At 52.2% G+C, this 23,934-nt stretch overlaps 7 protein-coding genes across 7 annotated transcripts; 3 read left to right on the forward strand and 4 right to left on the reverse strand.

Moving 5' to 3' along the window:
* Positions 1–113: 113 nt before the first annotated feature.
* Positions 114–3,587, forward strand: KRP23_3592 (DExH-box ATP-dependent RNA helicase DExH2; the record flags this gene model as incomplete). Its single annotated transcript, XM_067888462.1, has 1 exon — positions 114–3,587. The coding sequence occupies one exon, from the start codon at positions 114–116 to the stop codon at positions 3,585–3,587; it is 3,474 nt and encodes a 1,157-aa protein (XP_067747703.1).
* A 154-nt stretch (positions 3,588–3,741) lies between these two features.
* On the reverse strand, positions 3,742–4,728 carry KRP23_3593 (Potassium/sodium hyperpolarization-activated cyclic nucleotide-gated channel 1; the record flags this gene model as incomplete). The annotated part of the gene is made up of 1 exon (XM_067888463.1): positions 3,742–4,728. One exon carries the CDS (start codon positions 4,726–4,728, stop codon positions 3,742–3,744), a length of 987 nt encoding a protein of 328 aa, XP_067747704.1.
* Positions 4,729–8,093: 3,365 nt separating this feature from the next.
* Positions 8,094–11,744, reverse strand: KRP23_3594 (putative phospholipid-transporting ATPase; the record flags this gene model as incomplete). The annotated part of the gene is made up of 1 exon (XM_067888464.1): positions 8,094–11,744. The coding sequence occupies one exon, from the start codon at positions 11,742–11,744 to the stop codon at positions 8,094–8,096; it is 3,651 nt and encodes a 1,216-aa protein (XP_067747705.1).
* A 178-nt stretch (positions 11,745–11,922) lies between these two features.
* On the forward strand, positions 11,923–13,808 carry KRP23_3595 (uncharacterized protein; the record flags this gene model as incomplete). The annotated part of the gene is made up of 9 exons (XM_067888465.1): positions 11,923–12,034; positions 12,114–12,171; positions 12,245–12,369; positions 12,423–12,497; positions 12,567–12,707; positions 12,775–12,854; positions 12,920–13,361; positions 13,424–13,563; positions 13,626–13,808. 9 exons carry the CDS (start codon positions 11,923–11,925, stop codon positions 13,806–13,808), a joined length of 1,356 nt encoding a protein of 451 aa, XP_067747706.1.
* Positions 13,809–13,912: 104 nt separating this feature from the next.
* On the reverse strand, positions 13,913–14,279 carry KRP23_3596 (uncharacterized protein; the record flags this gene model as incomplete). The annotated part of the gene is made up of 3 exons (XM_067888466.1): positions 13,913–14,026; positions 14,102–14,199; positions 14,273–14,279. The coding sequence occupies 3 exons, from the start codon at positions 14,277–14,279 to the stop codon at positions 13,913–13,915; spliced, it is 219 nt and encodes a 72-aa protein (XP_067747707.1).
* Positions 14,280–14,390: 111 nt separating this feature from the next.
* On the reverse strand, positions 14,391–16,093 carry KRP23_3597 (Potassium voltage-gated channel subfamily KQT member 1; the record flags this gene model as incomplete). Its single annotated transcript, XM_067888468.1, has 6 exons — positions 14,391–14,528; positions 14,606–14,781; positions 14,863–15,182; positions 15,247–15,438; positions 15,509–15,722; positions 15,796–16,093. 6 exons carry the CDS (start codon positions 16,091–16,093, stop codon positions 14,391–14,393), a joined length of 1,338 nt encoding a protein of 445 aa, XP_067747708.1.
* Positions 16,094–16,651: 558 nt separating this feature from the next.
* On the forward strand, positions 16,652–23,590 carry KRP23_3598 (Mediator of RNA polymerase II transcription subunit 12; the record flags this gene model as incomplete). Its single annotated transcript, XM_067888469.1, has 8 exons — positions 16,652–17,086; positions 17,159–17,756; positions 17,841–18,539; positions 18,608–19,079; positions 19,163–21,272; positions 21,351–21,488; positions 21,588–23,225; positions 23,306–23,590. The coding sequence occupies 8 exons, from the start codon at positions 16,652–16,654 to the stop codon at positions 23,588–23,590; spliced, it is 6,375 nt and encodes a 2,124-aa protein (XP_067747709.1).
* Positions 23,591–23,934: the final 344 nt, after the last annotated feature.

Consider the following 23,934-nt stretch of genomic DNA (forward strand, 5'->3'; position numbering starts at 1 on the left):
GATCGACAATAAACATGCCGAAAACTGACCTGGGTTTAAGGCCACAGCGATGAACAGGTCATATCATATGGTAATTTGATGTAAAAAACATAATTCCCCATCGGACGGCCAAAATGGAGAGGAACGGAACTAGAGGCGGTGGCCGTCGGGGTCGCGGCCGAGGCCGCGGGGGTCGAGGCCGCGGTCCTCCCAACTGCTCCACATTCTCCACTGATCGCCGCGGGGGTTCCGCACCTCGAGGCGGGAATAATACCAACGGAGAGACCGCCATCAGCCTGGACGAAAGCTTCTGTATGGAGATCCACGCGCTGCTGCAGGCGCTGGTGGAGGACGGCACGCGCTCGGAGATGAGCTTCCCGTCCAGCTACGACAATACACAGCGGCGCTACATCCACTCGATGGCTCAAAAGTATGGACTCTTCTCCAAGAGTTCGGGCAAGAAAGGGGCGGGTCGCTTTATCCACGTCGCCAAAGTCAAGAAGAACGCGGCGATGCAGCAGGTCTCGTTGCGACTGCCCGCTGTGTCTCTTAACGCCTCGACGGCCGAGTGGTTCCCTCCTATTGTGACGCAGTATATGGAGAGATATCCCGCCCCTGGGAAGGACGGAGCTCTGCTGGACCCGTGGAGTGCGCGGGATCTCAGTCCCTTGGCCTCGGTGCCCAAGAGACAGCAGACACGAGGAGGTGCGCCGCTGTTTAAGCCGCTGCCCAGTCGGTCCAAGGAGACGGACCCCAAGACGTTGAGGACGCCGCCAGTGGAAGCCACCAAACTGCCGGTGTATGGATATCGACAGCAGATTTTGGAGCTCGTGGAAAGGAACCAAATCGTCGTACTGTCGGGCGACACGGGGTGCGGTAAATCGACGCAGATTCCGCAGTTTCTGCTAGATAATGCTCTGGCGCAAGGACGTGGACAGGAAACGAGGATTATTTGTACACAACCACGACGAATCAGTGCCATCTCTCTGGCGGAACGGGTTGCACGTGAGCGTTCAGGACCGCGTGGTGAGGACAGCAAGGAAGTGGGCCACGCTATTCGATTCGACTCGTCGTTCGATGCGAAGCGATCCAAGCTTATCTTTTGCACGACGGGGACGCTGCTGAAGTGGCTCAACAATGATCCACTCGCGCGAGGGTTTTCCCATATCATCCTGGACGAAGTGCACGAGCGCGATCAATTCACGGACTTCTTGCTCATTTTGATCAAGACGTCGATACTGAAGCAGAGGCCAGATCTCAAGGTTATCCTGATGAGCGCTACCATCCAGGTGGAGAAGTTTTCGCAGTATTTCCAACCAGACTTTCCGGCGCCTGTTTTGCAGATGGTTGGTGGCACCAACTTTCCTGTGACTACACTATTCCTCGAAGATATCCTCGCACTACTCGAGAGAGATCGTTCCTCTCCACTACCGATCATGGACGATTCACGCGTCGGCCGTGTCGGTGATGCATCTGGCAGTAATAACGGGGGAGGAATGGCAGCAGCGACTTGTGGCCTTGAATGCCCATTGTGCGGCGGTACTGGCTTTGCGGATGAAGAGGCATTCGGTATGCACGTCGCGACCTGCTTTGGTGATCCCAGTGCTGATTTCGGAATGCCACCTACCCCAGAACCGGAGATTACGCCTATAGCGATACCCGTTGCTGCCATGGGAGACGTGTTACAAGGTGCACTCGGCGAAGTAGACGGCACAACCAAGGAAGCCTTGCTTTTATCATACATGAAGCAGCAAGATGCATTGCGTCGGGATCAAGCAGTGGACTATGACCTGTTGCTCCAGCTTCTCTTCCTGGTTAACCGTACGTTCCCGCTAGATGAAGATGGAAAAGGAGCCATTCTTGTATTCCTGCCTGGCTGGGAAGAAATTTCGTTCATGGAACGTGCTCTACTCAACTCTCCGGCAACGACAGCAACGTACGAGATAGCTCTCCTCCACTCACGGCTGTCAGCGCAGGAGCAACGCCGTGCGTTCATGACGCCGCCGCATGGGAAGCGAAAACTGGTTCTTGCTACCAACATCGCAGAAACCAGTCTTACTATCGAAGATGTGGTGTTTGTTGTGGATTGCGGTAAGTCAAAGCAAACGCATGCGCTTGCCGCAACTTCGAGCTCATCATTTGTGATGGGGCTGCAGACAACGTGGGTTGCCCGTGCAAACTGTGTCCAACGTACAGGACGCGCAGGACGTGTGCGTGCGGGTATTTGCTTCCGTCTCTTCTCAAAGGCACGATATGAAACAGCCATGAAGCAGTTCATGCTTCCAGAGCTGCTTACGACGCCCCTGGAGGAGCTGCTACTGCAAATTAAGCTTCTTCAGTTCGAGAAGAAGCTTCATATTCGCGACGCTAAGAAGTTTCTTCTGGAAGCGATGGACGCGCCTAGTGAGACCTCAATTGATGCTTCGCTACAGCGTCTCGAAGATATGCGCGCACTAACGACCAAGGGAAGAGACCACCAGGCGCTGACGTTACTTGGGTGGCATTTGGGGCACATTTGCACGGGCGGTGTTGCTGTGCAAATGGCGAAGCTTTTGCTCTGGGGGCACACGTTCGGCTGCTTTGATGCGATTCTACAGACCACGTGCACACTGAGTGGGTACCGCGACCCCTTCATTAGCTTTCTTGGCATGTCACCGGAAGAACAACGGCAAGTGGATGCTTCTAAGAAGGCGTTTGCGCGGAATGGGTCGCCTCCAGCACTTCCACTGCAGAGCGATCATTTTGTGCTTTGGAAAGCATTTGAGGCTTATCTTGACGCGCGAGCTCGTGGCTCATTTAAGGCAAAGGACGCGTTTTGTGCTCGGAACAAACTGCACCGTCAGACGTTGGAGCAGCTTGTTTCCATTTACAAGCAGCTACAGCAAGATATGGAGTCGATAGGCCTGTCGCCAGCGACTCAGCTTGTACCCGCCGCCGTGCCAAAAACGCCTGCTACGATGGAAAGCGTTACGCCGTACTTGATGGCGCTCAGTATCGGCATGTTCCCAAATGCACTGTTCACGCGTTCAGGTGGCGTCAGCCGCAACTGGACCTCGAAAGAGAAGGTGAAAGTGAAGATCGACGGTGCGTCTATGGTAACGTGGGCCGCTGCTAATTCCCAGAAGCACAAGAAGAAGCATGGGTCTGAGCCTGACGAGATTGGGCCTCCCGACGAGTGGCTAGTGTACCACGAAATGATGCAATCAGAGCGTACTCGCGTCGCAAAGTATGGTACGAAGCTGCCATCCTTTTTGCTGCAAGCGCTTCTTATGGGGTCCGTGGAGACTCAAACCGTAGAAGAGCAAGAAGCTGACGTGGAGGTAAACGCCGATGGCTCTATAGTGACAAGCAAGTGGTTGCTCGTGCTAGACGACTGGGTCGTATTTGAGCTGAGTAGTGCTCACGAAGCGCGCTGGATAGCACTGCTGCGAGAGCGCTTGCACGCTACGTTCATTCGACACCTGGAACGTTTGCACGCCAACACCCAGCAAAGTGGCACCAGGACGTTGTCCGAGGTGGACCAACAGCTAAGACAGCACGACGCAGAACTGCTTCATGCTTTGGTGGCGTGGGTTTCGTCGGATTTGCGCCGTGGTTCTAGACGTTAACGAGGAAGAAAAGATTAGTAAGTGGGCGAGTGGTCCTGGGAGTAATACGCTAATTTCTTCAGGGCTACCTACATTTATCTTTCGTCAGGTTCAAAACTCGGGCAATGCTACTTAAGACAACACTACATGTGACGAGAGGGCTTACAGAAGCACCTCAGGAGAAAGATGATCGACGACGCATCCGCATCTGCAAGCTATTGAGCACTGCACCAGCTGAGGTGGAATATCCGTTGGTTTTCCCGGCCGGAGGCTGGACGGTCCCATAGTTGAGCTCCTCAGCGGCCTGAAGGAAGTCATCGATGGAGAACTCGTACTTGTGCAAGTACTGCATGACACATGTAAGTGCTTTGCGTTTGCCACGGTCGCCACCACCGTAGATCTCGACAATGTGGGTCACAATGTTTTCGAACTCGCCAAGTGTCGAGCGCAGCTCTGAATCATTCCCGGAACCCCCTCCGTCCACATTGCTGGAGTTGCCTACAGCCGAAGCTGCAAGCAGTCCACTACGGTCGCGTGCCTGCTTTATATCCTCCTGCACAAGAGTGCCCAGCTGCTTTACGGGCGTTTGTTTAATGTGCGTGATCTTGTTGCGAAACTCCTGGATAATGTTGTGCGCCATCTCAGGATAATGCAGGGATATCCGGTCGAGCCCGTTCAAGCTGAGCACAAACAGACTCATGTACGTCTTTGCGCGAATGCTTGCAGCTCGCTTTGATCGTGTGAGCATCGCGATCTCGCCGAAGTAGCCTCCTTCCAGCAGCGTCGCAACTACCTGTTCCTCGCTCGTGCCGGCTTTCAAGACCACCTCGGCCACTCCCTTGACGAGAAAATACATGTGACGACCAACTTGACCTTCCTTGAACACATATTCACCTGGTGTGCAGAATTCTGGATCCAGGATGCCCATGAGATAACTCACACAGGCGTCGTCCTGCGTGGCAAAGAAGCCAATTCTGCTTACGACATCCCGGTTCAAATGCAGCACCAGTTGACTACGAAGGTCATCTGACAGCGCAGCTAGAATTGTTTCTTCGTTTTCGTCATCGCGCTGCAACAGGTAGTATTCGTAGTATCGGCGAAGACGCTCTGCCAACGGTTGGGAGATTCTTCTTTCGCGGAGGTAGGCTTTGAGATGATCCATTCGAGTTCGAAATGTGTCTGAGGCTTCGTTTAGCTCTTCGACCACTGAGCTCAAAGTTCCTACAACATAGGTAAACGTTGATGCCCCTACGAGAACTCCGACGGACACGTATATAATCTCAGGAATGTTGTGTGCTGGGGTATCTCCGTAGCCGACAGTTGTCATCGTTGTCACTGACCAGTAGAGGAAGTAAACGTACATTTCTCCATTTGTTTGTTGTTCCGGAGGGAAGTACGATTGGACTCCACCAGCGCTTCGTGTAACGCGCGCTACGAAGAAGTAACCGCATGCCAATACGTGAGCGATGAAACTTACCCGAAACACGAGACGTACGACTCGTGCAATGGTGTGGTGTGAAGATATCGTTGCCCCAAGAGCTGTTGAGTTTTCTTCACGCTGAAGTCTGTGAATGAACTTGAAAACACGCGACAGCTTCAGCAGCCGAAATGAATGCACTAAAGCTAACAGCCAGGAGGATCCAGAGGTACCCGAGTTTTGGATCGATTCATCAGAGAGAGCAATAATTGCCGATATGGGTAGTGCTGAGAAGAGGTCCATGAAAAACCATCCTCGTAGATACTCTCGCCACCGTGTACGCCGCTCTAACACAGCGGTGTGGCCATCACTAGGGAGATCCGCTACCACTGCTGTACGCATATTGATGATTATGTCTAGCGAGAATACACATTCGACCAAACCATCCATGCCTGGGCACAGTGTTTCGCCATTATCGCCGAGAAATGCAGCTTCGTACGGGATAGCAAGAGCGCAGTACATGAGGAGCATGGTAGTGAAAACATCCCATGAGAGCTTAGACCAATGGAAAGGATCGATCGGCGTGAGTATTAGCCATTTCCAGCGCTGCCACAGAGACTTTGAGCCGCCAGAGTTGGCGTCCTGAGCGAGAAGCCAAATCATGTTCAACTTTTCTGTGGAGGAGTTGAAGACTGAAACGCCCATGGAGAGCTGAAGGTCCAGCGCTTGAAGGATAGAGAGGGGTAATGACCGATAACTTTGCAACGCTCCATCGAGTAGTACTGTCAGTGTTGGGTAGAAATTTTCCAGTCCAGTTACGCCTGAAACAGGATCGTTGTTTTGCGAGACGATGAACACGCGATAGCGAGCAAGTGTCTGCTCGAACACAAGATCGTACATTGCGCTCCGTTCTTTATGATAGTCCATCAATGCATGCTCAGCATCTGGAAATTCCTCAATTAGTCGATCGAAATCTTCTTTAGGTAGTGTGAAAAGATCACTCGTAGCCTTTGCTGTGTAAGAATTTGTGTGAGGAGCGTAATAAAGCAGTGATGACTCGCCAAAAACGCCTCGCTCTGTGAGAACTTCCAGCACAACTATCCAGTCGGCATTTTCTAGGGATGTGCGTCGAACTTCAATAATGCCGGTATTCAAAATGAACATTTCGGTCCCAACAAAACCTTCGCGAGCAAGAACATCCCCTTTTACAACAATAAGCGGCTTGATGAACATAGCCATATCCAAGACGAATTGAGTGCTCAATCGCTTGAAGGCCGGGATGCGGAAAAAGGTGTTTCTGTACGTCTCATGCAAAATCTCGCCCCGAAGAGACAACGAAAACTCGCAAAGGAGTTCGCGTTCATCAAAGGCGCTCGTCTTGGCGATGTAGTGGCGAAAGTAGCGCATGAGTCGAGTTTTTAGAGCTCGAGGAAGTCGTTTTTTGCGAATAAAGGCTTGTATCATACTGAGTTTTCGGGCACGGGTTGAAGTTTCACGGTGCCAATTCTCTAAAATCTTCGTTAGACTCCCAATAATCAAGCCAAACCCACTGGCCCCCACGACTGACACACCCATAGCAAAGAGTCTTTCTGGTTTGTTGGTTGCGTGAACATCTCCGTAGCCCACTCCACATACGGTGGCCACAACCCAATAAAAGCTGTATACGTAGCGTTCACTGACACTCTTGTATCGTACGTCTGCATCAATCATCCACGTGTGACCTTCATCCTCGGTCGTAAAGCCTATCAGGTGCCAGAAGCACGAAAAAATGTGCGTCACCAGCAGTACTTGCCCAATAAGTCTTGTCAGACGTGCTAAAACGGCGTCCAGGTCGAGCGCGTCCTCAACTTTTGCGACGAAATGGCGCAACTTGATCAGCCGTGTTAGTTTAGTAATGCGTAGAAGCCGAACTAGTCGCGTGAGTCGCAACGAGAGGACCTGTGCGTTACTACTTGTGATGCTATCGCCGTTGCTATTGACGCCGGGAACAGTAGAATCGCTTTGTACAAGGAAGTAATCAAGAGGGATAAAGGCAAGTACATCCGGGAGAAACCACGAGGCAAGGTATCGCTTTGCAATAAGCCGCCGATCCCGAACTATGTTTTCGTCGTCGTCTGGGTAGTATCCCACCAAAAAGTTGTGCACCACGTCCACGAAAAACAGTACATCCGAGATAATCGCTATCGTCCGTGCAACAGCACCTAGTTGTATTTCCGGAAACCCCACTTGCACGGGCACAATAATGGCGCTATACAGAACGACGAGCATGATCACAGCGTCCCACGCGAGCTTTTCGTTGCTGCGTGGGTCCAGAAGTGGTGGGTCCAAAATGAAGCTTAGTGGTCGCTTGTAGTTGTGGTAGGCCTGTGAAAGCCAAATGAGGATGCGAAGCCGGGGGCCTGGGGGGCTCGGTTGTGAAGCTAAAGCCGACCGCTGTTTGCGAAGGGTAGGCTTTCCATCTCGACCCACTGATCCGCGGTTATTATTCATCGATGATGTAGACGACAAGCGACCAACGGACCCCACACGTGATACATGATTGGGAATTGTGCCTGTGAATGATCCTCGCCGCATTGTCCCCCACCAGTCCGAGGGTGCCATGACAGAAGGTGACGTGCCAGACGACGTCTGTCGGTCCAGGGACTGGGCCTGGCGCTGATGTCGAGCATTTTCAGGAGCTGGGGCGATCTGCGATTTATGAGACGCACTTTTGGTGAATAATAGTCCAGCCGTCAACGCACGCGGTTTTGCGTGGCGAGCAAGTGAGCTTAGTGGTCCAGGGGACTCGGAATCGTCAACTCGTGACGGTGCGCTTCGGTTCATAGTAAATCTCCACTGCCTCCATCCAGTGCTCAGCAGGAAATTTCAACTCGTCACTTTCGCCAACTTCCTGCGACGAGTTCTCGAAGCTTTTTCTATTGTGACGTTCACACGTAGGCGGAGATGAAGCAGCGCAATAGGTTGGAATACGGTGTGCAATCCGTCATCCGTTTTGGGTCGAGTCGTTTCGTTCAGCTCACTTGGCAAACCTTTTTCGAGTGGGGTGTATTCTCGTCTTGCAATTGCTTTAGGGATGTATGCAATGATTTCTACCTAGTGCTATAGGTCGCTCAAATGTTGTCTTGATCAATGGGGAAGATGGTCTCGAAGCTCCTCTTCTTACAAAAGTCGACCAGCATTTGGTCACGTTCACGACAAATCGTACGAGGCTCGGGTGCGAAGAAAACGAGCCACGCCTTTGGTAGGAATGCTGCGGTGAGCCCCGTAATGGAGCAGAAGAGTGTGAGCAGTAGTCCATTCGTGATTGCACCGACGTATAGGATACCGTAAAACTCTCGCCCGAACGCCGTCATGGACGAGATTACAAATGTCACGAGCCACCAAAACAGTACGGAGACCGTCGCAAGCACGAGTAGCACACGGGAGCTGCTGGTTGCTTCGAGCAGTAGACGGGCACTAGCGAGGACGACAACCGCGAGATTTTGGGCCATACCGAGTGCCCACAGGTCGTTGTCTTTCCCCGTTCCAGACCACGAAGCGAGGGGTAGCAATTCTGCAGGGATCAAGATGATCAATGCCGAGCCCAGCACGGCTTCAAACATCCAGTAGGCAAAGCGTTTGCGGTTGAGGAAGACGTGGTGAAAGCCGTCCTGGTAGAGTCTCGGGTAGAAGAGAACCGTTCGTGCAGATATGTCGTCGTCTTTCACCGAAAAGACAAGCACGGGAAGTGCCGTGAACCCAATGTTGAAAAGCTGCAATAGGGTATCGAAATATGTGCTCTGGCCCGAGTAGAGGCAATAGGCACCGAAGAAGAATTGCGGGAGCACTAGCAGCACGTTCTTGTAGAAGACGTACTGGGTCAACACAGCGATGCGCCGATTCATGCCACGACCGTGGACGAGTACAAGGCGCTGTAGAAATCGAAAAGCTGGTAGCGAGTAGTCACTAGAATCTGAAGCTTGGTGGCCTTCCTCGCCGGCAATACCGACGCCGATGTGAGCGCCCTGGATCATGGGCACATCGTTGGCACCGTCACCTATTGCCAGTGTTACCTTGTCGGGGCAAAAGCTGCGCACCATTCCCACAATCAGCTGCTTCTGCTTTGGGCTGATGCGGGCACAGAGCACAGATTCGCACTCCATGCACAACTCCAGAAATTCCTTTTCGATGCCGAAGCCAGTTATCGCTTCCACCACCATATCATCGATCAAAAGAGCTAGCCCTTGTCTGTCTTTGGCTCCACTTTTGGTTGTGGCACTTTTGCCCCTGGTATCGTCACGAGCCCTACGGAGTTCTTTATGGAGAAAATCGACGGCATCATGCTTTGACCCTTCCATCCATGAGCTTGCGCTTTCGCACAATCGAAGCAATCGCATCTCAGCGGACACCAAACGAACAGCATGCGCTACATTGGTTGCTGTGTCGGCACGGTCCCCAGTGAGCATCCAGACCCTAATGCCTGCTGCTCGGAACTTTTCGAGTGCCTCTGGGGCTCCTACTTGAATTTTATCCTCAATGGCTGACACTCCAACGAGCACAAGGCGACGTTCCAGTTCTGCGATGATTTTAGTCAGGTCTTCCTCTGATGCCCCACGAGCAGAACTTTGTTTGAGTGCCAGGTAGCGCGAGTTCCAGGACCGATACTCGTCTGCACTGATCTCGCGCTCAGCAATACAGAGTACTCGCAGTCCATTAGCAGAATAGAGCTTCATCTGGTCTTTAGCTTGCAGCACAGCACTCGGTTTGTTCGCAGACTCGCTCAGCGCTGCCAAAATCACCGAGTCTGCTCCTTTAGTCATCAAAATGATCTTCCCTGACGATTCTCGAAAGACGATCGAGCTCTTTTTGCGATCACTTGTAAATTCAAACGACTGCAGTATCTCCATTGAAGAATCGTTCCCATTCACGCGAGCCACAACGCGTGTGTTGTTGCGCTCCCGAAGTTCCACACCAGCTTGTGCTGCAGCGATAACCAACGCGCGCTCGTCCGGCGATGGACCAGTGTATTCCATTGCAACAGGCTTTGCTTTCTGGCCCACTTGCAGTGCGGACGCCGAACTAGGCCAAATCGAGTTGTTTACAGCAAGGTTTAACAAAAATCGCTGCATTGGCGTGCTCTTGATCGGAAATGATGAGAGCGCTATAGTGTTTCTTCGACGAGACGGAGGTCCTGTAGATTCTTCTTCCGATGCACCCACGATTGACTCGTGAAGTTCCTCCTCCACAATCAGTAATGAGCCATCCTGCTCGTCAAAGTCGAATGTTTCGCCTGCCACGTGGCATGAACGGAAGGTCATTCGGTTGCAGGTTAGTGTTCCTGTCTTGTCTGTGAAAATGTGTTCGACGAGGCCAAGTTCCTCGTTCAACTCGGAAGACTGGACGCAGACGACATGCTTTTTGTCTGTTCCGTGGTTTGACGTGATTAATGAAGGTCGACTCGGAGTCAAGCGCATGCCAGGGTCGTTCGTGATTGCTCGCGCTTGGAAATACCGTGTAAAATCGATTGTGACTTGCAGCGAAATGGGCACGAAGTTCGAGAAAAGCAGCATGTAAGCTAGGAACAGCCAAATGTAATCCACCAGCGTGCTGTCCTTGATATCCGTAGGAATGTATGGATTGCGCTGCACGCTCGGCGAGCTCACAAGCTGCGACTCAACAACTACTGCGATAATCAAAATAATGATTTGCACGACAACGATCCAAATTGTGACCTGGTTGATGAAGTGGCTCAGCCAGCTCGACTTGATTGGCGTCTCGGAAGCATTTTGGCGCACTCGAGTATCATCACCGGTGTATATAACGACACCAACGACCCAAGGCGTGTCTTTTAGATGAGTGCCACGCAATAGAACGTGTGAAATGTCCAAGCTTGCTGAGCGTGTCTCCGATAAAACCAGCGATCCCTTGAATTTGTCGATGCATCGATTCGGTGGCTCACAGTCGATGTGAATTGCTGATAATTGCGTCGTTGCTTGCGGGGTCAAGTGCTGGCCATCGCTTGAGAAGCAGTCACGATACGGCGGACGACACAGCTCTGGATGCACGAAGCGAGGTTTGAGTGAAGATTCACCGTCTAAGTTTGCCGTCATCACGTAACATTCTCCATTTGGAGAACCCGACGCAATCAAAGCAAGGTCAGCCGGTAATTCTTCGTTCTCTCCAACTCGGACCAGCTCTCCCACCTTCAGTTCTTCGCACGTCCCCAGTTTAAACGCGATCGTTTGTTCTCTTGTAAAAGATAACTTTCGTATTTGAGCTCGGTTCTGGTCAGCATCCGCTCGATGGCGCTGTATGTCTTCCATGATATCTCGAACACCACTAACCACGATAATAAACATCAGCGGGACAATCATCGTAGGCACGCCGTTGGAAGATGTCACTTGTGGCAGTAATTGCAACACTGTAATCACGAGGAAATATATATTGGAGAACCGCGTGAACTGCTTGAACATATTCTTCGGGAGAAAGTTGAAAGGTGTGTAGATAGCAGTCTTGACAGCATTCGACAGGAACGGTTGGGATTGCTCATTGGTACCGAGGACCACTGAGCGAAAAGACTTATTACCGTCTTGGGATTCCTTCGGTGTGGGTTTAGAAGACAGGACAATGTGACTGATGCTGCTTACGAACGAATTCGAAGACATCTCTTCACCTTCTAGCAATTCAAACTGGCGCGACTCGTTCAAGCGCTCAAGCCGCAGTCGAAATGCGTTCTCCTCCGACAATGGAGAAATACCCCAGTTGGGTCGAAATGAGGACATGCACCCGACAGACTGCTTCAACAAGAGTGTGCAGCTCGATATAACGGTTCTTGGATGTCCAGATATAGGGCAACACCTCGTACGACCATTTCGGTTCGTGGACATGTAAAAAAATAGTTCGGTATTCGTGGCGGTACGGGTATGGAAAATTAGTGAAAGGCTGGGTCGAGCCTAATTCATGGGAGGCAGCGACAGCAAACTGAGTGCTCAGACACAAACGCAGCAAGAAGAACAGTATGCTATTCAAATGAAGAATCCAGTGGTGGCTGCGGCCATGGAGGCACTCGAGAGTAATATGCCATATAACTGACTCATGAAGAGACTCGCGATGGACTCACTGATTTATTGTGAATTGATTCGTACTAGTAGTTGATAAGCCCACTACGGGTCTGAAGTTCTATCAACTCTTCGCAGCTATGGACACTGAGTAACAATACGGCTGAGTGTATGAATATGAATGGTAAAGACGGGGGCTGACGTATGCTGTTTGAATCGCTCAGCGGAAGTAAATCAATCGACTTGGAAGAGTTCCACCGCTTTTTCGAGCTTCGGCATACTGCGTTCTCGGATCTGGTGTTTAGCAACTTGGGGAAACAGACTCCTGCCCGTGGTGTGGCGTTTGATGGTAAGATGGATTATGATAAACCTGTACAGGATGACGCTAATGTAATGTCCAAGATTTTGTGCTAAACATGTGGAACTTTTGCACAATGTCTTCGCAAGACATTTATACGCACGTCTTTCGACTTTATGGTGAGTTCGTAGTACACACAGATTAATTAATACGGCCGCACTAATGATTTTCATTCGTTCATGCTATAGATGATGATCACAATGGAACATTAGATGCTGCGGAATGCGAGAGCCTCTTTCGTCTTCTGTATCACACGGACACCCTCCCTAGCATAGTGAAGAGCCAGCTGAAATCCATGACTTCAAACGAGAACGGGGTCATAACGCTTGGTCCGTATTGGTGAGTACACGAAGGAAATCAAACAGCAACTAATGCTTTTATTTGTCTCGCTTGCAGACGTTTTTCTAGCCATGTGCTCAAGCAAGACCAACTTGTTCAAACCGATTTTCGATCTGCAAACAAGAGCGCGCACGAAGGCAAGTTATGCTTCTTTTGTTAGTGCAGGGCGCCATAGCATTTACCATGTCTAACCGTGGGACAGAGTCTAGGAGTAAACTACTGGTCGACTGTCACCAAGAAGCGGGCGAAATTGTTAAGTGGCGACAAGGACGTATTTGAACTCGCAAGCAGCCGGCTTCAGGCTAGTCAACGCCAATCAGGAAGTGCCGCACCTCGACCCTCCATCCTACCCGGGAGTCCAAGCCGTAAGATCTCGGCATCTCCGGTGAATGAAGAGCAGAGCTCTACCAAAACTTCAGATGACACTACTGCCACGTCGGAGATAGAAAATAAAAAATGGCTGGAAACGTGGGTACAGACTGAATCGCAACGTGAGCCTCTGGTTCAAGCCTACCTGACTGCTTTCAGTCAAGCGCACGTCGCTGGGCAACAATTGAAGGAACAAACCCAGAAGGTCTCAGCTGCACCTGGTACAGATCAGCTGTTGCTTGAATTGCGGTACAGCATAGCAGTCTCAACAAAGAGTACGTACCTGCTTTGGTGTGTAGCGCCTACTTCCTGCTCACCACAACTCAATAATGTGCAGGACGAGATGAGGCTAAAAGTGCTCTGGAGGAACTGTGGGAACAGGAGCAGTCTTCTCTCATTACAGAGCGCCACGAAGCCGTCACAAATTTAGTCAAAAGCATCTCGACGAGGACCCTCCACAAGCAAACAGGCAAAAAGGTCGGTGCTGTGTCCAATAGCTCCCGTTGGTATCAAACTTACACGTACATGGCGAATGCCAGTCTGCTGACAAGGTGGTCAGGAGCTACACGCAGAAGAAGCTGATCACCGAAGAGAACGTCATCCGAGGCCGCTTCAGTGAGCGCTGGCAGATGTTGGAACGCGCTGCCGAGCTCCGAGCCCAGCGAGACCTCGAAACATCCAGAAAATCAGCCAAAACAGACTCAAAAACGACGCTGCACTAAAATGCAACAAGAGTCGTACGGCACTAAAATTTGAGGAATAAAATATCATTGCAACATGTAGAAAATGGTGTTCTGCTGGTTAGAAGAAGGATTCGCCCGTGACTTTACCGCTGCTGAGTTGCAGCGGCAGCCGTGTCACAGTGCGACTGCACGCGGCTCTCGTAGCCCTTCCACACTTGACACGTGAGGGTCAATTCTTCCCGGAACGAGTCGCTTTTCTAAAGTTTATAAGCATAATATCCCAATTGTGAGCTGCAGTGTCGGAGAAAAAGTGTCGAAAAGGCCCAACGCACCTCAATTTGCGTGTTAATTTCCTTCAGCACCTCGTGAAGACGAGCCACGGAGCCCGTGATGCGCTGCAGCAGCGCCTTCTGCTTCTCTTCGTGCGGGTCTGTGCAATAGGAAGGCACACAGGAGGTTGTTAGAGAAGGAGGAGGTGGAGGCAAGAGCTGGACGCCGCGCACTCTGCATATTGGCGGTCACGAATGGAATGATAAAATCGAGAGCGCTGATTCGATGAAAAACGGTTTTTGGGTTGCAGATGGCTACCATTTGGCACAGATGGGTACATTTTGGGAATGCCTACTTGGGTGGCACTATTGCGCTGAATGGTGGCACTGCATTCTCTTTCGGTTGCGACTGCGCCAACGATTGCGCTAGCATTGACATGATAGCCTGCAACTGCGTTTCTTGGCGGCTTAGTTGCGCTTGGAGTTGAACCTGCAAGAAAGACAAATGAAAATTGTTAGCTTTTGGTGGTCGGATGGGATCGCAATGTTGAGCAGAGTGAATCGAACCTGCGTGGCGGTGAGTTTGTCGACTTGTTCTTGAAGGCGCACAATTGGGGGTGCAGGCGCCACGAACGGAGAATAGTTGTGTGGGGTCGAAAAAGACCGCGGTGGAAGTGAAAAGGAGCCCGACGCTTGTCGAGTCACGGGAGAATCCAAATCCATTTTCGGGGAGTCCAAACCGCCTGTACAGCACAGAGTCCAAGCCAGCGTTTGTAAGTATGAGCATGCACGATATCCTGGTTGAGTGCAACGAACGCACGCACCTGCAAAAGCGATGTTATTGGAGCTGAGCGAGCGCAGCTCTCGGGTCAGCGAAATGCGAATGGATTCCTCCATCGCTTGTTCGCTCTTTTGCTCCTGCTTTTTGAGCATTACCTCAACGAAGCCAGAGCCCAACACTGCACCGGGGATCGTAAACAAAATGATACCGAAAAGTGCCAGCAAAGACGAGAAAGCTCGGCCCGCCGCGGTGATTGGTACAATGTCGCCATAACCGAGAGATGTGATGGTCTCAATGGCCCACCACCCGCACGTTCCAATGCTCGAAAACACTTCAGGTTGCGCTGGATTCTCGAGAAAGAAGCTATGACACACACGAAACGAGCGTTGGCAGCGTACACACACCAGCAAACTTCATCTACACTCACATGGTAGTCGACGACGTAAGCAAAATGACAATGGTGAGATAGCTCACGACACCAAGCTCCTCCTTCTTCGCCGCAAAAATCTCACGCAGATTCTTCATCGCTTGATAAGATCGCTCGAGGTGCAAGAACGACATGATGCGCAGAAGGCGAAAGCCTCGCAGCGTCAAAACACCCCGCGATGACACAACCACCCTGCAAGCACAAGCAATCCAACGCATCAGTACCCATTCACTCTAATCTTGCACATCTACCTACCACGTACTCCTGTTTCTCCAGCAATATCTCCACGTAGAATGGGATGAGCACAATGAGGTCGATCATCGACATAGGTCGCAGCATCCACTTCAGCCTCCCGCAGAGTGGATGAGTGAATCGGTCGTCCTCCACGCACGACCACAGGCGCAGCACGTACTCCACCGTGAACAGTGCCGTCGACACGTACAAGAACAATTCGTACCAATCCGTCGTCGTCACCGCTGCATACAAACATCAACAACACTGTATCAACTCTCCACCACGCCTCCTGCAGCTTGTAACCTTCCAACGTACGCGCAGGACCGAGCGGTGAGGCCGATACATACATGGCCAGCACCACGTTGAGTGTGATGAGCACGAGCACGCACAGCTCCAATATGTAGGACGCGCGCTGCAGCCCCGAACGCTTTTTGAGCGACGTGCGGTAGTGCAGTAGGGTCCACACGTCGCTGCGCAGCGCCGCGCAGGAGCGAGCGCGCGGATCTCGTCGCTTGGGCGTGGGCCTGCTCGTCATCAGAGCTTCTCGCACGGACAACTGCACGTTGGTGTCATCGCCCCGGGGCAGCAAATGCTGCTGCTCACCTCGCGTCATGGGCAGGATACTTGTAGAGTGAGTATCGACTCTGCCGAATATTGAAATTTCGGTGCGCGTACATCAACTGAAACTTCTAGTGGCAAACATCCGTATGTCGACATTTTGTGGCGGTTCCAGACTGTCAGCCTTGATCGAGGCAAGAGCGAAGGCCAGAACTGAGATGGCGCGAGTGGTACGGCTGTATTACTGCATTACTGCAATGGACGTTTGCTCATGAGCCATGTGCAAAACATACACAGTGAACTTGTGTTGATAGCTAACTTCCGGCGGGGCGACGTATGATCAAACGAAACACCAAGGAGCCGCAAGCATTGCATTCCCATTTTCGTTGTGATAAGACAGCGGACCGGCCCACCAATTCAAGCTCGCACACTTCCGTGCAGCTCGAGGCATCGATTCCTGACTAAGACTACGCTTTCCGTCACCCCTTCCAACTTGATGTACATTTCGTGTGGTGCGGAGGGGGGCCGACAAATAGAGGAGCCATGCATTTGGACTGTTGCGGCCTTCACACCGGAGACGCTCACGGTGCCCGTATACGTACGTGGGTGAGCGATGGAGACTTACCACGCGAGCGACGGCAAAACCAGCAGCCGCTCTGCCGGCGCTTACAAGGACCGCGGCTCTTCTTCGCACGGCGGGCGCAGCTACCAGTCGTCGTCCGGCTCCTCGGGCCGCGGACTGCCGCGTCGCAGCTCATCCAACGCAACGGGAGGCGCGTCCTCGAGGGACCGCGACCGGGACCGGGACAGAGATCGAGACAGAGACAGAGATGGCCGCAACCGCCCGCGCTCGCGCTCTCGAGACGCCAGGGAGCGACGCAACAGCGGCGGTAGTCGCAGCGCCTTCGGTGTGTCCGGCAGTCCGGCGCTGCGGCTGCGCGAGCGGAAGAACCTGCTGCTGATGCACCGGACGGGCGCCAGGCGGGGCGACCTGCCGCCTGCGGATGCGGCCGTTCGCGTCATCGGCATGGACACCAAGTACATGAAGGTAGGGTTTGTAGTAGGTTTTGTGGTCTAGTTTTTTTGACAGATGACGTATTTTTTTGTTGCGGTTGAACAGGACGCGGAGCACCCGTACTTGACGGACAAATTGGCCATGTTCCCAAGCGTTTTCCCGACGAACGCCAACTTCCCAGAGGAGAAATTCCGTTTTCATGCGCTGCGCAATGCGGCGTTTGTGAGTCCTCTGCCGAGAGGATTTAACCAGCAGTGGCATATGCAGTATTCGACGTTTGCGGAGAAGAAGTTGGCCATTTTTGACGATCTCACGAGGGCGACGCGTGCCATTGTACGATTACGAGATGATGCCGAGGAAGCCAAGAGCACTGTTGCGGCAGGAAATGAAGATGGGGCTGCTGCGGTTGTACAGCGGGCGTTTACGAACTATTTGATGCGTCATGTGCGCCGGGTAGATGACCGCACGTGCCATATCTGGATGAGCGACCTCTCGAGTGGGGCTCGCACTGCTGCCGAGCTTACGCAGGCATACGGAGTGCCATTCCAACAGTGGCGGGCAGTGCCGGGCGTATCAAAGTGTCCCCTGCTTGAGTTTGTGGTGAGGTATCGTCCCGGATACGCTGAGGCGACGTGGTTTGTGCGGATAAATGTCGTGTACACGGAGATGCGAGAGCTTGAGCGCGATAGCGCTCTCCGAACAGGTGACTGGTTTTTTAGTCCGAGGAGAAATCAGCGGCGAAATCAGGGGTGGACCGACAAGCTTGTGGATTACTTGCATTCATTAGCGCGCCAGGCAGCCCTGGAATCGAGTACAGGGGCTGATAGCAGATCGGTGGATCCAAACTCCAGACCGGCGGTGAATGGCAACCAAATAGCTAGCAACAACAGTGGGTTGTCGCTACCTTTAGCAGGCACCAGTAGCGGGCCTGTAAGGCGCACTCAATTGGCCCCAAGATTGCGTCATGGCGAGACACAATCACCGCCATCAAATTCAGGACATGTAGCTCCCCACGGCAGCGGTGGAATTGACATTTCGCCATCAACGCCACTGTCGTGGCATGAAAAGTGGTCGTATGTGCTGAAGCTGTCGGAGTATCAGTTCAAGATGGGACTTTTAGACCGTGCGCACTACTTTGATGGTCTCCTGTCGCTGCTGCAAAAATCCCTAACGCCAAGATCACAACGCGGAACAAATGGCCCAACTCGATGTTCGGCCGTGCTGGCACTCGGAGTGAATGGCATTATGGAGCTAATGTCTGTGGTGCAAAAACTTCTGCCAGAAATATTGCTTTCCGCAGATGCTGTTCTATTGCTTGTGAAGACAGTTTTGCAGCATATGCGCTATCTGCTACCTCCTGGTTGCCCTGTGCCTCCAGAAACGACAGGAAGCGCACTCCAGGAAGAGCTTCTAGTGGCTCTGTGCCAGTTGCTACGTGATATCTTGCTCAATGGCAATGATGTTCTCGTTCGTCTTGAAGATAATGGTAAGTGTGTGTCGAGCTGGCTCTGCTTGGAAAGTGAGACCATTCTAATTTGTTGCATGCGTGTCCAGCGTCTCCGTTGTGGCCGGCCTTCATATTCACCGATCGATTCTTCAATCGTGACGTGTACGGCACGACCGCTATCCAGTCTTGTATTGACTCTTGTCAGCGAAAGAACCGAGAGGTTGCTGGGCGTATTCTTCGTCTACAGCAGGCATGTCCGTCTCTAAGTTCTGTGGGTGGGGGCCAGGTGCTTGCAGCTACCATGCGAAATGAGGCACAGATCCTGCAGACCCTAGATCGTTTTCATCGCGTGGACTCAACCTCAGATTTGCACCGTGTGTATAGCGAAGTGTTCAGCCCACTCCCCACTGTGAGCCCAAGCTGCAGTGGGCCCACTGCGGAGCTCCCTGTCGATGTAGCTGCACTCTTCCTTGTCTGCGAGTGGGCAGTGACAAATCAACGACCTGCAGAGTACCGGTACCTATTTGCGCTTGCGTTGATCGAAATGCACAGCAACGCACTTCTGGAATACGGCAAAGAGTACGTGCTTAACTCAATCGTGACTTGTTCTGGAGCTAGATGTGTATTCTTGCTGACGTGCGTGTCTGTAATTAATTTAACAGTAAGGGGCTATTACCACACTGCGGACCGAAGGACCACCAAGTTGTGCTTCAGAGCGCTCTGCAAAACTTCTTGCAGCGTTACGAGCCGAAGGCCATTACAGAGGTCACTCAGGTTATCGAGCTGTTCTGTCTGCTCGTTCGGCGTCGGCTGTTCAGTGTTGCGAGTTTTGTGGAATTTGCATCCTGTTGCAATGAGGCAGCGGCGAGTATGAGCAACAGCCCGTTGTTAACTTTAGCTGCAGGAGCTGGTGGTAACGGTGGAATTGCCAAAAGGAGAGAGTCGGCACCAGTGGTTCACACTGCGTACAACATCGAATGCTCACCAGGGCGAGGATACAAGTCTAATGACGTCCACCTGCTTTCCTCGAGCGACCGACTCAAATTATATCTATGGCAGCTTCCAAGGAGTCCGTTCCCGCTACCGACGTGCGTGCCAATGATGCCAGGCGAAGGCTATGATGCCGAACTGAACTATTTACGCTGGCTCGAAGTCATGGAACTCCGTCGTGAGCACTTTAATTACTCGAAGACACTGGAACGTGCCCAATCACTTTGCATCTACGTGTTTCACACGCACGGCCAGGCTAATGACACAACGGCTGCTGGAACCCCTGGAGCTCCTGCAGCAGGTATTTCTAGTTCTGGAGATACAAACCGAGTACTGAAGGAGGTGGAGTACCAGGGTAAAGTGGGCGAGTTAGTTTCAGCAGTGAAGACTATGTGTGGGCACGACAAAGGACGGTTCACACGCTGGTTTCTGCACAATATTTACGAAGAGGCCACGTTTTTCCGGTTTTCGGACTACGGAAGTGTGGAGCAGGTGATGCGGCTCGTGTGCCTTGTGCTCGAAATCGTGGATATTCTGGCACTTCTTGAGGTACTCGTGCACTTCCTTCGGCGCTCTCCGTGCTTCCTTGTCAAGAATGTAGTCCTGGCCATGATCGAACGCCATGAGCTTGCATTCTGTGCCACGGACCAGATACCGTTCCTGCTTCAGTCATTCGTGGATCGCTTTCACTGTATCCCGAAAAATGCTGACGATAAGGCTGGAAACGTAGCTCAGTTCTTTTGCAAGATGTACTATGCACATATCAAGAAGAAAGAGATTGCAAAGTTGGACCTGCCGATTGCGCTGCTCAAGCCAATCGCTGAGACCGCAAGAAAGAACCAAGACGCGGCTACAGCAGGCGGCACAGCGAATGGCGCAGCCAATGCGAATGGAGCTAACGGGAGTCAAAAGACTAAAGAGTTGTCGCTAGAAGCTACGAACCCGATCGTGCGTATTCCACCACCCCGTGAGGTGCTCCCTCCGGAGCTAAAGAGTGCGCTGTCACGGTCGTTCAAAGCTTTACAGGCCAGATCCTTTGATGGCCCTGGTGCTGATGGCAAGCAGACCCCAGCGACACCTGGTGCTGGGAGCAGCACTCCGCTACAAAGTCCTAACAGCATGCATGAATCCTCGGCATCTACTGAGTCTGTGGCAGCCTTTGAACCCAGCTACGCAAGCTTATCGTGGGAAGAGGTTGTAAGCGAAGCTACCCCTGCGGCTGAAGCGAAGTGCCGTGACAGTGCCATCGACTTTGCGGTGGCCGCCATCAATATGAGCATGACGTCCTCTTCTGTGGGCTCTACTAATGCGAATGCCACGCGGGAGCGGCGCACGCCTAATTACGTGTTCTTCTTCCGAGCTGTGCTGAGCGAGGCTATGGACAAGTGGATGGCAAACATATCGGCACGGGTGAAGTCAAACTGCAAGCGACCCATCACCACGCCTCATTACGTGCACCGCTGCGTGCGCCTTATACGTGAGGTTGTGGAACAACATCCTGACAACGGTGAGGAGTTCAACGAAAAGTTCTCAAACACCTTGGTTGTGTGGTTGCAGAAGGAAGTTCTTCCCGGTTTTGCTGGTAGCGATACGCCCAAGCGCTCACGGAACCCGTTTTTGAATGCTGATAACAGCAAGGAGGCGTTTGCGCTCAACCAAAAGGGCCGCCTGGACCGCCTGCAATATGGCCTCAAGAGCTTCCTTGTGTCTCTTGTAGTGCATAAAGTACTGGATCTCTCCCAGGTGCTCCGATTGGTGCTCGTGCCACTCTTTCCAAGATTGGTATGGCTTTGCTTCCACTTCACTGCCGTGCATTGAACAACAGCTAACGTTTTCCTTTGCTGTCTGTTGTGAACCCAGCGCCGCGCCTCGCGTGATCCACCGCCCAACTTGCCGACGCAGCTACTCGCCATGGCTCTTGTTTTCCAGCTCTTCTCCGAGCCCCCTCAGAATCTTCTGCTTGATCCGCAGAAGCTGGTGATGTTTGACGAACCATTGGTGAGTTGTTGTATGCTACACATGCATTCAGACGAGATCGTACTCTTTCTTGCTCAAAATGCACGATACTGACAACTTGTGAATGTAACGGCAATGCAGACGAAATACCACCTGCGCTTCCTGCGCACACAGGTACCCGCTTGCTTGATGTTCCCGTTGTGCTTCCTGCTGTGCCAGATCTCATACCAAATGGAGGACAACTTATTGCGGAAGCGCGAGGAACGTGGCACACTGGCAAGTCTCACGCTGTTCAACTTGACATCGGACGGCATTGTTCGCGATACAATCTTCCACGATACGAAAGAAGCCCGCGAAAAGCACATTCTTCCGGTTTATCACAAAAAGCAGTGGCACACTGCGGTTTTGCTGACGCACTTTTTCCGGCCCCCCACATCGCCTGCTGAGGACGGACATGGACAAGTGCAATTGCTCAAGGTGGACCAAATCATTGATCAGATGAACGTCTGGACACTCCATCGTGGCGGCTCCATCTACCTCGACTTGCAAATGAGTCGGCAACAGCAGAAAGTCAAACGCAGTAAACGACGTTCACGACACCATCAAACTCAAAACCAGCACCAGACCGGACCTAACAAACGAAAAGCTCCTCAGGGGGAGCTGTCTACGCGTTCGAGCAAGCGAGCAGCTGTGGATAATGGCGAAGGTGCTGTAGCAGCCGCAGTGAATGGCTTTGTCGACGGCAAATCGACTGCACCAGAAAGACAGACTTCATTTGGCGGCAGTCTACTGGGTAGCAACTTTTCAGATGGAGAAGAAGAGGCTGACGAGGATGATCTCGAGTTCGAATTAGGATTTGACGAGGCAAGTAGCGCCACCGAGATTTTATCGAGCCTGATCGTACTGCGCACGCTCAAGCGCAGCTCGCGCCCGCCTCCCGGGGTAGGATCGACTTCGTTGACATCATCTTCTTCGACGTCGTCATCCGTGCCAGTGCCACAAACGACATCCGCGACTATTACCACGCTTTCATCATCATCACCCCTGGCTACGCCCAAACTCTATGGCACTCCACTTCATGTGCACCACGGAGAAGGCGGTGACGGGAAACACCACGGAGGCACACCAGGTCCAAACGATGTGCTCAAAAAGAGAGCACCACCAGCACCACTGCCAATGACTGTAGCAGCGATGCAGAATGCACTGACTCCATGCGAAGCTCGCATGCTTGAAGCAGCACGAGAAGCCCAAGATTCAGCGGTGGCGTCCTTGTATGCTGCCACGGTGTGCAGTATTTCGAGGCGTGCAATGGGGTCAGTGATTGCGAAGATCTTACAGATTCTCGAAGATGATGTTAAGCATACGCAACTGGACAAGTTCGCACGACAGCTGAACACGACGTCGGTTGTGCATCTCGTTGGCGGTATCATGTGCACGCCGCCAGGCAATGCCTTTTTGCCGCGCTACATGATGTCGCTTGCTACTCAGCTCGAATGGTTGTACGAAGGTTGTACGCTTTACGATAAGCAACAAGAGCGCAACAGCCTATTTCAGCGTCGACTGCGGTGCAAGCTGGCTGTGCGACTACAGCTTGTGGGTGTGATCGGGCCCAGCAAGCATGCTGTTTTGACTATTTGCTATCGCGATCGCATAGTGAAAACGCTGTTTGCGTTGCTAGGAACGTCGGTTGTCTCCACGGGCCCCGGGATTTCCCTCTTCAGCTGGATTCTAGACCTCATTCCGGTTGTCAACGCCTCTGTTCTGCATGACAAGCAATTCGTAAGTATCTTGCTGTCGCTTCTATTGGTAGGTGTAGCATGGTTAGCCGACTGACAATGTTTTTGACGCACCAATTACAGGAACTCGTAGAAGCTTTGCAGCTGCCGGATGAGCTCAAGAGACGTGTTTGGTCCGTGTTGCCACGCCCGATGAACTTGTTCGGGGCAGCAAATGCATTCGTAGGTTGTTCTGCGACATCCTCGACGCTAAGCGATGCTAGCAAGAAGGGCGACAAACTGGAATACGCAGCCGTGGACCCGTGGGGGTTGCTGGAACACGTGCCGCAGCTGCCTAGCGATTCCCTTGTTCCAGCACTGCCTAACCAGATTCCAAAGCGACCTCGCAGGGTCTTCCGGTGCGTGTAATCTGTCCATCGACAAAGCTTTTGGACAGCATTTTTTGTGCAATCCACTAGCTGCGTGCAGAAACCCGCATATGAAATGGTCTCGAGATCCAAGCGAAGGTGCGAAGCAATGCAACATATTTAATAGCAAAGAAATGCATTTTCTTCGCCTTGCAGTGCTTCGTTGTACAAGTATAAGCGTGTGTATTAGCTCCAGAGGCGGTCTAGTAGGCAGTGGATTCGACAGAAGTTGAAGTCTTGTCTTCAATCTCGCAGTGTGTTTGATTTTCCTCTTTATCGTTGTCGTAACCGTCAACGACCCAAGACTCAAATGCCATAAGGAACTTGTTGAAATCGATCGTTCCA

This window comes from Phytophthora ramorum, assembly GCF_020800215.1.
Source record: "Phytophthora ramorum isolate Pr-102 chromosome Unknown Phyram_PR-102_s0003, whole genome shotgun sequence".
Lineage (NCBI taxonomy): Eukaryota > Oomycota > Peronosporomycetes > Peronosporales > Peronosporaceae > Phytophthora > Phytophthora ramorum.